We start from the raw sequence: 19,193 nt of genomic DNA on the forward strand, positions 1-19,193 counted from the left end.
ACTCACCCTCAAGCCATCCTAGCCTATATGACTATCATCTTTCAGACGAACACAATCTGAGCTATATTTAAAAATATCCTTGCTCCTCGAAGCTTAATAATGGCTGTGAATGGGGGGCCACATTTTGAAGCAAAAATAAAATGCATCCATCCATAATATAAGTTACCCATATGCCTCCAGTGGGTTAATAAAGGCTTTCTAATGGTACGTTCACACCAGACGTGAATGAAGCGTTAAGCGCGAGTGATTTACATGTTAAGTCAACGCAAAGACGCGAATAGACATCCTGCGGCGCAAATGAAGCGATTCGCTCGAATTGAGCGTTTGACGCGCATAACGCGTGATTCGCGCGAAACGCCCAAGTTGAAAAATCTGAACTTTGGCGAAAATTCGCGCCGCGTTAACCAATCAGGAGCTTGCTCTAATTGTGACGTGACGTAGCGAGCTGAGGCAGAAATCCGAAACAACAATGGAGGACAAAATCATCATCGCTGTACATACTTTTATAGAAACAGGAATAAAACGGATCTTGCTTGAAAGAAAGTGAGTGAGGAGGTCGGACAATCTGGCAAGTTGTAAAAAACGGTCTTTACTCAATTTGAGCTATATAAATATACATATTGAGACTACAAGCTAGCTAAAGCCGACCAATTAAGATTATTCGCTGTAATTTACAACTATTTCCCCGCTGACAAGTTGTGTTTATTCAGAGAAAGTGTACAGAAAGAAGTGGAAGAGTCTGGGACACATAAAGAAGCGGGAGAGCCCTCTCATGACGCGAATTCGCGTCTGTTGTGAAGTGAATTTCACGCGCGAATGAAGCGAGTAAACTCAAAATGTTCAAGCATCCAACTACACGCGAATAGTGCGATTTATTCGCGCAAGTCGCGTCTGGTGTGAACGCACCATAAAGCGAAGCAATGCATTTTTGTAAGAAAAATATCCATATTTAAAACTTCAAAAAGCTAGCTTCCGGCGGACGACCATACGCATACTGTGCAAGTTGTCTTAACCCCCTGACGCAATGCATGACTTAGGATGTAGGAGTATTGTAAACTCAGACGCCTCTCATGGTTCAAACAAATGGGGCTGAGCAACAAACTCAAGCTCCTCTTCTCTTATATCAAAATCCTCCGACATTTCTCTTTAAAATTTCTTGTTTTAGATTCTTGACCAGTGTTTTGTTTTGCTCTAATTTCTGCATATAAATTTGTTTTGCTCATATTCTGCAACAAAAATTGATTCATGCTCAGCATGAACATAATTGGGGGGTCCAGACCCTGATTTTAAAATGACCGCTATGCTGCAGTGTTTTGGAGAGGTCACCACTTTTACTGGAAAGACAGACAGAGACACTGCTGTATTAAAGATGGCCTGACAGCTGCCACATCCCCCCACCAAAAAATAAATAAATAAAGGCAATCTATGAATAACGTTTATGATGTTTCCGAGAATCGTTGCTGTTAATGGCACGCCTAAGGCTTCTCTCCACTGTGCAGACAAAAGCAGCACGTTATCCAGCAAACAAAAGGAGTGAAGCCGTGCTACTGTGACTTACGCTTTAAACTCAGCAGGAATACGAAGAACTCAACCTCTAGTGTCATTTTTTTATTTATTTTCCCTAATATGAAAGATGCGACACACAGCCCTGCTCTAGCTTCATGAGCGCCAAAAATAATCTCAGCAGGACCGGCCCTCTGTCCCAGGACTCAACCGAACGCGACTTTGCTCACCAGCAGCACGTGAATTGCATAATCCACTGCTGTCCTTACATAAGAGTCACAGCGCAGAGAGGAACACAGATTTTTGGCATAAATAAACACCATATCAAAACAATCATGGATGTAATAATCTCACAGCGAGGGGAGATTAATTTCTGCTCCCGAGTTCCGAGTTCAATGATTTTTCAGGCCTGCTCGTGGTGGCGGCACATGGTGAGAACAAACAGCTGTGGGTAAGCTGTATGTGTGGATGGCCAGGCATTCTCCCATTACAGATTTCCCAGAAGCCCCTGGGCTCTGCTGCCTCGACCAGCCAGATGTGCAAACGGTTCCCTGCGGTTGGCTGCCGCTGCAGACAGACGGAGAAACAGAAGAAAACACGAAAAAACCTTCTAGAAGTATTTATGATACCCTATGCTGTAGAAAGCACAGTTATTTAAGCGATTCACTTATGAAACATCAGGAGGACTAACTCATTTAAGGGCACAAGCAAAATATAAAAGACATTAAAACTAACAACTTGTGGTGGAGATTTGAGACATGTGTGCAAGACAAACAAAATCTAAATGCTACCAAAATGAATTATAGTGGGTCGCTTGTCGTTCTCCTCCAAAAATAACAATCCCACTTGGAGGATGGAGGAACAGTTTAGATTGTATGAAAACTAATGCCATGGAGGATTTACATACACTAGTGAAATTCTGAACAGCCACAAAGATATTGCCTTTTGTTACAGATCTGAGAAGCCAAATCAAATCTCGGTACTCATTAATCAGATGGATGCAATTTATCTGAACCATATTGGTTCTTCTCTGCCAAAATTAGATTTTATTTGTTCATGCTAATTTCCCATTTTTACATTTAGATTACCTTTGCCATCAACTAACGCACATTTTAAGTTGATCTTTAAAAACACTAATATAATAATATTGTCAAATGTAACCTTTGGCAATTTTTTTCATTATGTTATAATGTTGTGATGCCTAAATTCACTTGTTATATGTGATTTCAGTTTAATTTATTTAGCCAAAATATACAATATTAAAATTAGCCATTTATCAGTTAATGGACATAACTGGAATATAATTATCAGTGCATTGGCGGCAAATTTTGAGTACTGATGCACCAAAATTAATTTTTTACTGAAACCAAAATTAAAGTTTTCAATTAACCGATACCAAAATTGAAGTTCAATTAATTAATCAAATTTATTTAATAAATAATCAGCACTCAAGACAATATAAACAATTAAGTTTCACATAACGCAATTTTAATATCAATTTTGTAATACAATTATGTTTATACTCCAATTCGTTTGATGTTTAAACAGTCGCTTTAAAAAACATTTGCATTCATGACAAATTTATTGAAACATACAATAAATATTGAAGTTATTCTAAAATTGAATGACTATATGTAATATAGTGCATAAATATAGGTATTTTTCTAGCTAACTAACAAGCTATGGACATGTATGTATTTATGATACATGTATGCATTATACATACCTTCTGATGTTCATTTCATGTTTATTTCGTGCTATAACTAGTAGTCAAGAGAAAGATGATCGCTCCATGGTGACGCTTAAACAGAGGCACTACATCGATCTGTCACACCACATTAAAGAGTGCTAAAACAGCATCCGATAGGGGTGTAACAATACGCTCAGGTCACGATACGGTACGTATCTCGATACAGAGTTCACGATACGATACGTATCACGATATTTTGAACAAAATGAAACAAATTCAAACAAGATTTATTAAAAAAAACATGAACAAATTTCAATAATTTTCCTTGTTGTACATACAAGATCACATTTCAATAAAATAAATAAATATAAAATTTTAATAAAAACCTTCTGTATTCAAATTAACAGTTGAATAGGGCTGTCTGTCACTGAAAAAAAAAATGTTAAATTTAACATGAACTTAGAATTATGAATAGGGGCCGTTCACATATCGCGTCTAAAAACGCGTGGAAGGCGCGGCCGCACCGCTTCTCCTTCTTTCCAAAGCGCTTGCGCTCCTGTGGCGTCGGTCGTTGCTATGCAACCATGAACTGAGCTCTCCAAGAGGATCAGGATGTTTCTGCAAAGGATAAATGATTTCTAGCCCTTGCATTAGTTTTACTACGAGATATATTGATGGAGATAAGATATAAAAACCACCATGAACAGCTATGATCAGCTATGATCAGCTGTTCGGCTGAGCTTTTGATGTTTTGTTACCGAAAGGCCATAGCTGATCGGTTGATTCTTGTCACACGACCTGCGGTGCGCTTGCGCCATTCTGAGAAGTTGAGAATTGCATGCGCGTCGCGACCGCGTTGATCCCATTATGAGCGCGCCTGCCGCCCGGCTACATTTGAAAATAATAACTGACTTGCACGCGGAAAAGACGCAATATGTGAACGGCCCCTAACTTAAAGCAAAGCATCGCAAGCGTCTTTTGCTTTTCTGTGAGCACAGCTGTTGCTGTGCACTGCGGTGAAAGAAAGCCACGACTTTTCTCACGCGACCATGCAAGAGACTGACATGAGAAACGTTTAAACCTGCTTGCAAGATTCAATGTGTGCCCGAAACACTTACTGAACTAGAGAGCTGATTGAGACACACCATCTACGATAAATCGTTACACCCCTAATAGTAATTTAAAAATGTGGTAGCATTGGATCTGGACAGGAAGGATAACTCTGGGAGTTGGAAGGGGTGTGTCGCAATTCTGCCTTCTCACATCGCGATACAGGTTCGTGGACCTGCGTATCGCGATTTCGGTTTCATATCGCATATCGTTACAGCCCTAGCATCCAATGATTGAAAGTCATGATAAAGTTTACAGAATTTGAAAGCTAAGACTTTGTTTCATATCAAAAGTACAAAACACAAAGCTTTATGCAATTGTTGGATGGGAGCAGTGCTACAAATATTGTTTAGTGAAGTTTTTTTTTTTTTTCGCACATTAACAGAAAACTAGACTCAAATATCGGTTTGGATTTAAGAATTGAATAAACAGCCCAAAAAAAAGAAAAAAAAAAAAAGAAAAAATAAGCTCCAGCTTCTCACTGTTCGATTCCCCGACAACTCTGTACTATTCACAGTCTGAGTCGTCCCTCATGGACTGTTTTCAGACTTTTCCCTCCTCTTGTCTTCCTCTGTGGAAGAAACTTAGAGTGCTACTCTTCTAAAATTAGCTAGTAAAAGTGCACAAAACTAGCAATGCCAGAGAATGCCTTGAAAAGCAATTTCCTGCAGTTTTAGCAGGCAGACTTTGAAGATCATTCCAGTATAGATTAAAAGGCACATTTACAAGTGCATGCAAAGAAAGAAGTTTTTACACCCTTTAACAAGCATGGCTGAATGCCATGCTCTCAAAATGCCGTTCATTTTTTAAGCATGAAAGAATACCACAATAGCTCATTGTTTTAGATTTTTATGAGTCAGAAAGTGACTTAATGCTATTAACAGAAATGCAAATGTCAAACTATAGTCTATATTGCAAATAACAGATTTACAACTGGTGTTTTGTACCAAACTGCAAGCAATTTTTGAAAATAAATAAATAACTAAATAACTTAAGGCCAAAGTAGCCAAATTTAGAAGCTAAATGTAGAAGATAAGTGGTTTCTCCGGTAACCCGAGTCAGATATTTTGCTGGTATTAGTGAAACACAGTCTAAACACGTATGTGGGACACAAAACCCTGTTTAAAAGGCCTTGGCCCACATTTCCTACACCACTATCTACATTTACCTAATTCATAACTTTTATCTTTTGTCTGAGAGAGGGTTTTTTTCAGTTTAGTTTAGCCTGTGTCTCCAAAAACAGCAGCAACAAGCCACAGATAGGAAGCCTTCATGTTTGTTGATGTTCTGGGTGTCCTGTATTTAGTCTCAGCCCTGATGTATCTGTAGGAGGTCACTGTGAACTTGAATAACCTCAATCGTACAAACTTATATGACAACCTATGTTACATCTATCACGTGGCCCTATGATTTCCACAGTGTGGCAATCGCAAATTTGAAATAATAAAATCAAAAGTAGGGCTGTATATTTGATCAAATCGTTATATGACTTTTCATTATATACGAAGTCTGCATGTTCTACATGTCATGTCTCTGTGTGAATGAATAGCGTTATTTCGTCTATTATACATAATCAAGCATGCATGACGTTTGTGGTGTTTTTAGCCATCATACTATCTGATTCTGAGGACATGAACTTGATCTCCAAAGCTGCTCACTTCACAAGCATTTCAAGAAATTCAAGTATTTCAAGAAATTTGACAGAAATATTACTATTGTACAGTAGAATTTACTTTTCAAAGTAATAATAATAAAAATAATAAGTTAAACAATAACCATTTTAAGGAATATCACACAATATCATAACTTTTGTACAGTAGAATTTACTTTTCAAAGTAATAATAATAAAAATAATAAGTTAAACAATAACCATTTTAAGGAATATCACACAATATCATAACTTTCCATCTATGTTTTAATTTAAGTATTAAACCTCTGTTGTGCAGCATTTTGTTTTCCAAAACAATGGAAGGAACAGTTTAAATTTCACCATTTTTGATAATAAACTTATATTGCATCATAAAACACATAATCCAGAAGAATCAAAACAGAAAACACAATTTTCTAATTGTTAAATATTGGTATTGTTCAAATTAAACTGAAAACATGGAATTTGGGGGAAAAATAAAATGATACTATTCTGACATAAAAATCCTGAGTTCAAAGACACCAAACTTTCTAATGCTGAAATTTGCATAAATAGAGTGTTGTCAGTTTCCTTAAGAATTATTTTCATATAAATTTGAATGGACAATCTGATACAGCAGCAAGATTTAAAGGTGCCCTAGATTCAAAAATTTAATTTACCTCGGCATAGTTAAATAACAAGAGTTCAGTACATGGAAATGACATACAGTGAGTCTCAAACTCCATTGTTTCCTCCTTCTTATATAAATCTCATTTGTTTAAAAGACCTCCGAAGAACAGGCGAATCTCAAAATAACACCGACTGTTACGTAACATTCGGGGTGTACGCCCCCAATATTTGCATATGCCAGCCCATGTTCCCAACATTATGAAAGGCATTACACAAGGGCAGAACATCTGGATCTGTGCAGAGCTGAATCAACAGACTAGGTAAGCAAGCAAGGACAATAGCAAAAAATGGCAGATGGATCAATAATAACTGACATGATTCATGATAACATGATATTTTTAGTGATATTTGTAAATTGTATTTCTAAATGTTTCGTTATCATGTTGCTAATGTACTTTTAAATGTGGTTAAAGTTACCATCGTTTATTACTGTATTCACGGAGACAAGAGCCGTCGCTATTTTCATTTTTAAACACTTGCAGTCTGTATAATGCATAAAAACAACTTCATTCTTTATAAATCTCTCCAACAGTGTAGCATTAGCCGTTAGCCACGGAGCATAGCCTCAAACTCATAGTAAACATCAAAATAAACACTGTACTTACGCAATTAGACATGCTGCATGAGGAACACTTTGTAAAGATCCATTTTGAGGGTTATATTAGCTGTGTGAACTTTTTTTTATGTTGTTTACGGCTAGCGCTAGCTCTTGGGGCGTGGAGCACCAGATTTAAAGGGCCACACACCCCGAATCGGCTCATTTCTAATTATGCCCCAAAATAGGCAGTTAAAAAAAATTTATTAAAAAAAATCTGTGGAGTATTTGAAACTTCACAGACACATTCAGGGGACACCTTAGACTTATATTACATCTTTTAAAAAAAAGTTCTAGGGCACCTTTAAATGAACTGTTAGCAAACTGACCACTAGTATCAAATTACAAAGATTTTAATACAATACATGGGTGATGTGAAGACATGGAGTGACATTTAAGCATTAATAATAATAACAACATGCACAAAGATAACAGAAAGAAGTTGTTTACAAAGAGAAACATTCACCCACAGGAATAGTGTCTGTGACCCACAACCAGAAGCTCATCTGCCCAGAACAGATTTAGACAGTTCAACAAAACACATTTTGTTTGTTTTTACAAACTCAGGGACTGAAGTTGAAATTACCGTCAGTATTCAACAGCACACCACTGAAATTTACTTGTGTTTAACCTTTAACATTCTCTTAACAAGATGTTAGCATGATTCATCAGCTATGGTTATGATTGACCAGTAGAAATCAAGACCACAAAAATAACATTCACTGCCAATTGACAAAGTAAATTGCATTCATGTATAGTCTTCATATGATCAGTCTATGATACATCATCTTATTTTACATTGACAATAAAGTTGTGGCCACCCCTCTAGCGTGCTATGAAGACTTCAGACAGGACATGTGTTCTCAATCAAATTCATTTCTAATTTTGGCTTAAATAAACAAAGAACACATGTCTGTGTTTTTATCCTCTAAACTTTCACTGTAACGAAAGAAAAAAAAAAAAAAACACTTCTGATTTAAATGTTCCTTTAAGCAACAGATGCTGCATGACAAAGATGAACCAGCTGAAGCTTCAAAACAGGACAGCAGACGTTTGCTCAAGTTTATTATGATGTCACAAACAAAGACAAGATGGAGTGGATTACATAACGAAAACAAAACTTCTGGGTCATGTTCCCAGACCCATGAATCTTGTTCATTTCCATTCTGTAATTATTATTACATGCAAATTCAAAAAAAATCTTCCAATTTCATACACTTTCGAGAAAGAGAGAGAGGAGAGAGTAGTTAGATGTACTTCAATTAAGAAACATTTTCTTATTACATGGAAGCTATTTAAAGGGTCAATATTTTTTTGTACATATATGATTAACATTTTACACTAATTAATTGCAAAGTTTTTTTGAAAGAAGTCTCTTATGCTAACTAAGGCTGCATTTATTTGATTAAAAATACAGTAAAAACAGTAACATTGTGAAACAATTCTACAAGAGCTGCAAGATTAATCATTAAAAAGATTGCAATCTAGATTCCAGCAATGAAACAAGTGAAGTATTTATGAGCGAGTCATTGAATCATTCATTCAAACAGATTTCTTTTTTAATAATTCATTTAAATTAAACATTTTTAAATAGACTGCAGCAATTAACATTTTGTCAGAACCTCTAGTAAATTACATCTTATTTTGTTTAGTTGTCTGTTCAGAATCATGGGAGAATTATGATCTCTATTTGAAAAAGACAAAAAAAAAAAAAAATTGAGATTCTTAATTTATCCAGAATCGTGCATCCTTCAGTGTCACATTATCCTTTAATTAGCACATGATGAGCTTGCTTGATTGGACGGCTGTGTCACACAATATAATGTGATCAAAACGCACACACACAGACAAAAACTTCAAGTAGCCTTTTGTCACACTTTTTGTTACTGGAAATCCTAAGCTATTATGAAAATAGCCAAGCTACTGTCACACTACCTATAAATGTAGTTAGATTAGTAGCATTGCTACTTTCATTTAGTTCCTCCCCAACTCTGAATATGTGCAAGTATCCGTTGCATTCATTTCCTCTGACCCTAGATTAGTCATTACCCAGAGATCTAGGGGGCGTTTCTGTGCCTCTGGCCAACCACAGGCCAGGACAGGTGCACATCAGGTGGGTTTTTCCCACAATGCTATGGTATGGAAGTCCCCAGTGTCTGTGTCTCTGTAGGGGTGAGATCTGCTTCTGGGTCTTAACTTAGCTCTCCTGAGCATAAGAAAGCCCTGAGTCAGTGTCTGCTACATGAGATCAAGTCCATGTCTGGCTGAACTCAAGAAAGGAAATTAACCTAGACTGCCTGGGCTGTTTTTTTCCTCATCTTTATAGTGCATTTAAATAAAGGAAGTCTCCACTGGTGACCTCTCTGAGTGAGTGAAAGGGAGCGGAAAAAGAAAGAAAAAAAAAGAAAAAGAGAAATATGAAGTTTGTGAGTTCGCAGAGCTTTGTTGGCTCCAGGGGGCATTTAAAGAAACTGTTTTGTCCATGTGTGTCAAGAATGTTGCTGTATAGCCTTTTAGGAACTTCAAGCAGCCCATCAACCTTTATTTTGTGATATGAGAGAAAATAGTTAAGAACGGTTCAGTTTTTAATGTTTTACACTGCAACATGCCTTGCACAACCAGTGAAGTCCGATTCCAAATAACAAGAGACTTCTTTTTATATTAGTGAATCAAAAACTCATAGCACAACTGATGTAGTCCAAATTTTTCCTGAATTAATGACTTTTAATTAGAGATGCACTGATGTATCAGCTGATTTTTGATCAATTTGAAACCATCGACATGTTGGTTGTCATGCTGTCCTATTTGTATTTTGTTTGTATCTTTGTGCCGCTCTTATTATTTAGGCCTGTTGAATGTTAAATGGATTCAATCCATGATCAGCCAATAGTTGTTTGATAAAATCGGTATTGGACGAAAAATATCCTATTGGTGCATCCTTACTCTTAGGGTGCGTTCACACTTGTCATGTTTGGTTCGATTAAAACGAACCCTGGTGCGATTGCTCGGTTAGTGCAGTTCATTTGAACATATGTGAACGCTGCCATCCGAACCCTGGTGCGCACCAAACAAGCGGACTGAGACCACTGAAAAGATGGGTCTCGGTCCGCTTCCAAATGTTCGAATGATATATGAACGCAACATGGACCAAAGACATGTAACCGAACCAAAAACAGGAAGACGAGACCCTAAAATGGACAGAATCCTCACGTATGTCGTTTTTTTCTCGTCATAGTCGCGAGGTTGCCCATCAAAGGCATCAGACGCGCATCTCCACGCAGCAGATCATTTGTGTGTGTGACGGATGGATTCCCGCCTCTGTTTTGACTACTTTACACATTTTATAAACTCTTCACGAGTTTCCAGCTGGCCAAAATACCATCACATGCAGGCTACGCACCGCTACGCACACACAACGAGCGCATTTACCTCAGAAAACAGCATTGTTTTGGATGTTCGGTAAGTTCCGTCTCAAAATAGGCAATACGTCATAAAATCCGACCAATCACGTTGTGAATGTATCCCTATGCCTGAAGGTTCGGTATCTTTTGGTTCGGTGATAAAATTGCCAATCTGAACGCTAATAGGACCAGGACTAAATGTTTTTTTTTCCTCTTTGGTCCAGACCAAATGAACCAAACGAACCGAACTACAAGTGTGAACGCACCCTTAATGACTCTTTATAGTGAAATCAAACAGTTAGCTGGTTATATACAGCTTATAACTAAATGTATTATGTTGTTCTGAAGGTTTGTGAGACTTAAACCTGTTGTTTATATGACAATATGTAATTAAAGAAACATTTTGTTCTGTCAATAGTATTTGAAGAACGTTAATAAAATGTTACTATCATTTTTGTCTTGTATTTTTCAATTATTTTCAATCAAAAATCAATTATTACAATGTTACCTGGAAGAAACCCCTCAGGTTTAATTATAAATATCTTAATTTGTATTTCCGAAGATGAACGAAAGTCTTAAGGGTTTGGAACGACATCCCATTAAAGGGATAGTTCACCAAAAAATGAAAATTTTGTCGTCATTTACTCACCATCATGTTGTTCCAAAACTGTATGAGTTTCTTTCTTCTGTTGAACACAAAAGAAGATATTTTATAGAATGTTGGTAAGACAGTTGAATGCACTCATTGACTTCCACAGTATTTTTTTCCTACTATGGAAGTCAATGGGTGCCATCAACTGTCTGGTTACCCACATTCTTTAAAAAAAAAAAAAAAAAAAAAAAAAAAAAAAAATGTGTGTGTGTGTGTGTGTTCAGTAGAAGGAAGTAAGTAATGACAAAATTTTCATTTTGGGTGAACTATCCCTTTAATGGAATGTCGTTCCAAACCCATAAGACTTTCGTTCATCTTCGGAAATACAAATGAAGATATTTTTAATTAAACCTTTCTGTTTCTGTCCCTCCTTTAAAAGTCTATTCTACCAACACTTTGATGCTTCAAAAAGTTCATAAAGACATTGTAAAAGTAATCCATATGAATCACGCGATTTAATCCAAGTCATTAACAATACCTTCATTTGTGTTTCAAAGATTAACGAAAGCCATGAGGGTGAGTAAATGATAGAATTTTAATTTTTGGGTGAACCATCGCTTTAAATTTAATACTCATCCCTAATGTCTATGCATATTTATTATAATTAGCCCCCAAATGCAGCATAAAAATTAAGCAGTGCACTTTTCATTTTTATCAAGGATGCGGCCAAACATCTAAAAAGAAAATGCGGAGGTCAGATTTCCGATACATTTTTGGGCAGAAGCACTGCTGTGGAATGCGTCAAGAATAAACCAGACTCTAAATGTCCTTGATTTTTTTTTTTATGGAAAGCGCTTCCATACATAAAACTGCAGTCCAATCCGTCTGTGGTCTGAATGTGGCTTTTCTGGCTCCTGAAGCTGAGTATCTCTGCTTTGGAATAATCTCTCATTCACACTGACTCACGGTCTATCTGTGTGACTGTGTCTATGTGAGGAACTCATGATTGACGGGAATGCTTGGACTCTCTGGTACCGCCCAGCGAGCGTTGCCTGTTACGGGCTTACTCACGCTCAGGTTAAGAGATAGCCAAACCGTGAGAAAGCACCTCATTGTTCAGCATTCACAATGGTCACTATGAGCGCTGAATGGCACTCACAGCTACGAGCAAAGAAACTAATTAGCATAATAGTACAAATCCTGCTGACCACTTAAAAGCTTGTGCTGGTGCAAGAAAACACGACTTACGTAATCCACGACTGGAAGCCAAGCCCGTCAAGATGAGTAAAACTTAATATGCATGAACGGTTTGACCACATTCCAGATTTTTTCACCAAAGCTAGAAAAGCTAAATGTTAAATTCTCCTATTAACCACTTTTTTTTGTTTGTTTTTCTGACAGTAAAAATTGTAAATCTGATCACTATAAATTAACACACTAAGTGAGGGGAACCAGAATGCCTACTTTAAAAAAAGATGTCAAAGACTAAAAACAGCTTGTTCTTGGAGTGTGACTATGCAATGAGTCTTCCTTGAAGGCATTGCTGGACAACGGTTGTGTAACTGCTGAGATGGAAGTATGCAAATAATTGCAGAGCAGAATTCATACCTTTAAAGCACGGTAAAGAGAAGCGTCCTATCTGTGGATGTGGAAAGATGAGCACAGCCCAGCCTGTTGAGGTGCCCCTCTCTCTCTCTCTTTTTGTCTCTTTTCACGTGGCTCTTTTGTCTGTGTGAAATGCCCGCCATACCAGCAGACTGTGACCTGCTTTCTATAGGCTGCAGCTTCTTTGAGAACAGAGCAATATGAACCCTCAAATGAACAAGCCCAGTTTTAAAAAACAAAAACAAAAAAAAAAACATGCATGCTATACTCAAACACACTACAATAATAAGTTTAGGGTCAGTAAGATTATGAAAAAAACCTGCATTTATTTGATGAACATTATTACAATTTTACAATAATGTTTTCTATTTGAGTATAATTTAAAATATAATTAGTTCCTGTAATGCAAAGCTGAATTTTTAACATCATTATTCCAGTCTTCAGTGTCACATGATCCTTCAGAAATCATTGTAACATGTTGATTTGCTGCTCAAGAAACATTTCTTATTATTATCAATGCCGATAACACTTGTGCTGCTTAATATTTTTGTGAGGATTTTGATAGGCTTTTTTTCTTCTTTAAGAACAGCATTTATTTTCACTGTTGATCAATTTAATACATCCTTGCTGAATAGAAGTATTTACCTCTAATAAATAAATAAATAAAAATTACTTACCCCAAACCTTTGAAAGTTAGTGTATATATTCGATCGACATCTACATTTTGTGATAATGACTTAATACAAGTCCAGATCTCTACAACGTTTTAGTGAATGAATGACAACACTTAACGGGGTTAGTTCACCCAGTTTCATTGACAGTCTACGCAACTACCACTTTCACGATCCAAAAATCATAAAACTAATCTATATGAATCGAGCGGTTTAGTTAAATTTATCTGAAGAGACATGATCTCTTCTATGATGAACAGATTGAATTTAGGCTTTTATTGACATATTAATGGGATAGTTCACCCAAAAATGAAAATGCTGTCATCAAATGTTAGCAAATAGCAAATTTGTTTTGGCAAACAAGTCTAGCTCTATGTTGATATACAACACCCTCTTTTCACCAATCAATTCCCAATTAATAAAGTCATGTCCTACATTTTTTTTCTTGAATATCCGGTTTCACTTGGAAATATGTCAAATTATAGGGTTGCAAAAAGCAATTAATGTTGACTTCAAAGTTCAAACACAGAAACCATGCCTTATTCACAAGGTTGGACAGATTTTGCAACTGACAGAAAGGCAAACTAATACTAATTTTGTTATTTAACCAAGCAGACACATGTATCAATACCAATAATTTCAAAATGTCCAAATATATCGGCCTATAACTTGTACCAACCATTTTGGAAGGCATTTACTACAACTGGACACACATTCTCTGATGCTGAAAGGACTGGCCAAAGTATCTAACACACATTGTAACAGTTCAGCTACAGGATGCTGATTTGTCTTTAAGGGTGCACTGGGATTTACAGGAAGAGTTGGAGTCTCTCCACAGGAAGGAACTGTCACTCTCTTCTCTGCCATCAAAACCAGCAGCCTTTCCTGTAGAAAGTTATCTCCAGACCACAGCAGCTCCATCACACACACATTAGTGTTTGCTGGCGACAACATAATAGCTGCACACGGGGCCACGTTTGGGACCATGTATCTGTGTGCTTCACACAGCATACAATCACATGATCCTGTTTACCCTGTATTTTTGCCTGACCACAGGACCACAGAAATTGTGGGCTGAATCACTCTGTAAGTATGTACTAAATTCATACTCTACATTCTGCTGGATTTTTAACCCCTAACGGACTGATTCCCAATTGTGGTCAGAAGAACTTGAGACCAATATAATTATGCAGGCGTTCATTAAGACATGAAACGAGTCACCAAACAATGCTTCAAATGAAGCAGGAAAATCCACCTTGAAAAAGTGCGGGACACAGAGAATAAAGGAATGTGGGTGGAAGAGAGCTCGTACCTTGTCTCTGGATAAAGATTCGCAGCAGGGGATGTGCGGTGGACACGGCCTTGCCGAAGTTCTCATCGTTATTGATGGGGAGGAGGTCTCCGTGAACATCAGCGTATCCAATCATCACCTCCATGTTTGCAATCCGGTGGATTGTCATGATGAGTTTGTAGAATTCCTCAAATTTGCCGGGTTTTAGTCGATCCACTGAAAACCTGCGGAACTCTGCTCCATACTGCAAAAAAAAAAAACATAGAAGTCAGCATGCGGTCACAAAAAGATCACTACATTGCTATTTATAGGGTTCCTAACTTTTGAAGGGTCTTTCCAGTCGTTGGCGATTACCAGCCGACTGATACACTGGCCAATGTTTGCCATTTTCTAAGTTTTTATTTTTGGCAGACTCTTGTTGGAACTTTTATTTTGACAGCACTAGGACTTTTATTTTGACAGTGCTGAGAATGCCAGCGCCGCAGATAAACAGGAGCTTACGCATTAGTTTACGGTCTTTGTCAACATAAAAGTAAACAGTAAAAAAGAAAGTAAAGGGTGTATGAAAAAGTATTCTAGCATTTGCCGTTTTATTAGTAGTAATAGCTAGAAAGGCGAACGCAATAATACTTTCTCATCAGCATTCTGCAAATATGCATTTATATCATTTAAAAGTCTTTGAATATCTAATAAATATTTTATTACATTGACCTTGCAAACTATAGCAAATCCTGCTGTTAGATCCTCTGAAGTGTGCATTTGTAGCATGCTCCGAACACACTCTTATGGCAATTGGAAACTATTCTACGTTTTGGTGTATTGGTAATTCATATTAATTTGTACAAGCTCATTCTGAAATTGTATGCAATCTGCTTGAGTCCCACTGATGGTTTATGGCTGAACATTCATTCTTACTTATTTTCTAAAAAACTTATACGAATCGCATTGTTCAAATTCATCACATAAAATAGTTATGCTTTTAATGAGTTTTTTATGAGATCGGGTTGGTCGACCACTAATAACTCAAAAGAACAATTCAGACTAGGCCTGTCACGATTATTAAATAACGGTCTGATCACAGTTATTTGATTTAACCATGGTTATTTCAGACAACTGCGATTAGGGCACAAGGGGAGACATATACCAAAAGACATGGACACAGGTTTCTGTATGTGTGTGCGTATGCTTCAATGAACACATTCATTTAGATGCACACCTTCCAGACCAACAAAATTTAAAACAAAGTTTTAAAATTTTCACATTCTCCAGGACCATAGGAACCACAGTTGGCAATCTCAAGGTTAAATCACACCAACCTCATTCTATCCCTTTTCAAACTCAAAGCAGACATAATACTTGTTGTCTTATGCCTGCTTTGACAACACTTAACCAAAACTCAAGTCTTTTTTCTGTTATTTTTACTGGCCTCCGATTAATCTATTTAGCCTTCAGACATATCAGGAATCACAAAACACTGACACAGAGATAAAGAGTGTTTTTGCCAGGCCCCTAACTGTCTGCTCACCGGTCTTTGCAGCTCTGCTATTTGAAATGAGGAAATGGAGACAAACAGGGACCTGAGACACAATAGAGAAGCACAATGCAGGGTGATGAGTAAGCAGAGCAAACTTCCAAAACAACACACACTAACGGATGTCACCCTGTCCCTGCAGTTGAGCTGCTCAGGTGGACAAACCCAACCAATCTTCTCAGAGCACTCACTAAGGTCCTTGCACACGTCATTACTTTTCCTCTGTACTGCTCAAGTGTTTTGCTATGCCATTAAAGAGTTAGTTCACCCAAAAATGAAATTTCTGTCATTAATTACTCACCCTCATGTTGTTCCAAACCCGCAAGACCTTCGTTCATCTTCGGAACACAAATTAAGATATTTTTGATGAAATCAGAGATTTTTTTTCATCTCTCATAGAAAGCAACGATAATTAATCACATTCAAGGTTCAGAGAAGTAGTAAAGACGTTGTTAAAATGGTCAACGTGTCTACAGTGGTTCAACCTTAATGATATGAAGCAAATACAAAACAAAAATAACTTTATTCAACAATTTCTTCTCTACCCCGTTAGTCTGCTATGCAGTTGACAATGCAGCGCTTCCGTGTTTACGTCCGAACGCCGGCTCAGTATTGGCCGACGCTGTTCACATGATGTGATGCTGACGCAGGAGCAAGCCAATACAGAGTCGGCGTTCTGACGAAGAACACGGAAGCTCTGCAATGGGTCTTCAACATAAACTGTGTGGGAGAATGACAGAGTAGAGAGGAAATTGTTGAATAAAGTCATTATTTTTTATTTGTTTTTGAGCACAAAAAGTATTTTTGTCCCTTCATAACATTAAGATTGAACCATTGTAGTCACGTTGACTATTTTAACGATGTCTTTACTACTTTTTGAATTGAATGTGGTAATTTCGTTGCTTTCTATGGGGGATTAAAAAAACTCTTGGATTTCAAAAATATCTTAATTTTTCTTAAACTAAAAACTATAATACTATAATAGTATATCAATAATACTAAAATAACACTGATTGGGATGTGGTCTAATTATCACCACACAAAATTTTGTGTTTCTGCTTTCAAATGGAGCGGCATTTAATAGACAGAGCCGTAGTTCACTGACAAGCAACGCAATATCGCGTTCATATCGCAGATGAATCGCCTTCGATAATGAACGTGATATTGCGTTGCTTGTCAGTGATCTACGGCTCTGTCTATTAAATGCCGCTCCATTTGAAAGCAGGTGATGGCGATTTAGCGGTAATCAGGGAACCGGCTTTACTGACGAAATGCGCGTGACAATCTCATGCGATATATCGTGCAGCCCTACTTGAAACTGTTTTTACTAACTGATAAAAGACTATTTATTAGGTGCACTGAAAGGAATAATATTAATATACATCATCTGTGCACGAGGTAGGGCCTTAAAAACATCAGCTAATCGTTTACGCGATTGGCCCTCTGGCTTGTCAATCACTGCCATTACGTTCCTTGTGAAAGATGTGCGCGGATTGGCCCTCTGGCTTGTCAATCAGTAACTTTCCACACTCTACAGGCGCCGCATGCAATGTTTTTGTCAGGAGACAGGAGTAACAACTGCAGATTATAAGTTACCTGCGGTGAGTCCAACATAATGAATCCACTAACACGACACAGCGAATGCCGATGGTAAACACTCGTGTTCCAATACTCGTGCACGAGTTTTGGGAGGCGTTCCCTCGAAATGAGCTGTGAAGGAGGGGGGGTTGTTCTTACGCATGCGCTCATTTAAAAAACTCAGTAACAGTCTTTGGTTTCTCAGTCGACAAAAAGATCCCGTTTAGCACCTTTAAGTGCCATGACCAAGATCAAAAATGTTAAGCATCACTTGTTGTGTGGGATTCAACCCTACAACCCTTTGGTTACTAGCTCTGAACATCAGGCTATGGCCGTTAAGTATACCTTTGCCTATATAGTTGGAAGAGGCAATTGTCTGTTTGTTGGAGGCATATCCCCTTTACTAAAGGGGTCAAGCTGAGGCTATGTCTCGAATCACGTGACTGCCATGCAGATGTGAGTCTTGACTCAATGCGTGGGTCGTCCCATCCAGCCTGAAAAACACAGGCCTCGCTTTGTCTTTCGCAATAGCGGTTGAGGCTGCAGAATCCCAGCATTCACTCATGGACTGTGCTGCTCTATGTAATTATGCCCCTAGAACGAGAGTCCTACATTAACCAATGGCAGCCTGTCATTAGCACATGAAATATAAATGTGAAGCAGCAGAAATACACTCAGAAGATCTCCAGGGTGGCAGGTGTGTGATCAAGTTGACTACATGTGAAAATGTGCCCAATTGTAGACACATAAGCAAACATTCATCCCACCACCTACAGTAAGTGTGAGAATTTAACCCATTTATCAGCGAGATGCTGCTGCACTGACAAAAATAAAGATAAATAAATGTTTCATTCCAGTCTCTTGTTTCTAATGTGAATGAATACATTGTTTTAAAATATTAAAAGGGCGATATACTTTTTTTTGTTGTTCTTTCCCTCAGAGTCACTGATAATGTTGGTCAAGATTTTGTCAGCAAATAGTTGTAATTTAGCCTTATTAAATATGCTGCTCAAACTGTTAAAGTCAGAGTAAAATTATCAGGTTATTTAAACATAGATAATCAATGGGAGCTAGAAACATTTGGATAATGTTTTATTTTGCTAACGCTAATGGCTTGGTCACTTCATACGGCAGGGTTGTAGGCCAAAAACAACATTATTTCTTTGTTTCTTACCATTTACTTGAATACTTACATAAAAAAAAAAAAAAAAAAAAATTAAAGATAAAAGGTTAGAATTTTTTATTTTATTTAATAAAGAAGTATGTTCAATAACAAATTAGTTTTTTGCTGTTGTACAGTGGAATGCTA

General features: G+C 37.4%; 1 protein-coding gene across 6 annotated transcripts in view; it reads right to left on the minus strand.

The window, feature by feature from the left end:
- Positions 1-19,193, minus strand: part of pard6gb (par-6 family cell polarity regulator gamma b) — a 182,695-nt gene that overhangs the window by 23,680 nt on the left and 139,822 nt on the right. For all 6 annotated transcript variants that reach the window (XM_048201149.1, XM_048201148.1, XM_048201147.1 and 3 more), the window contains one exon: positions 14,797-15,019. In XM_048201149.1, the coding sequence (XP_048057106.1) occupies positions 14,797-15,019 (223 nt within the window). The remainder of the gene's footprint in view (positions 1-14,796; positions 15,020-19,193) is intronic.

The sequence above is a fragment of the Megalobrama amblycephala genome, linkage group LG9 (genome assembly GCF_018812025.1).
Source record: "Megalobrama amblycephala isolate DHTTF-2021 linkage group LG9, ASM1881202v1, whole genome shotgun sequence".
Taxonomy (NCBI): domain Eukaryota; kingdom Metazoa; phylum Chordata; class Actinopteri; order Cypriniformes; family Xenocyprididae; genus Megalobrama; species Megalobrama amblycephala.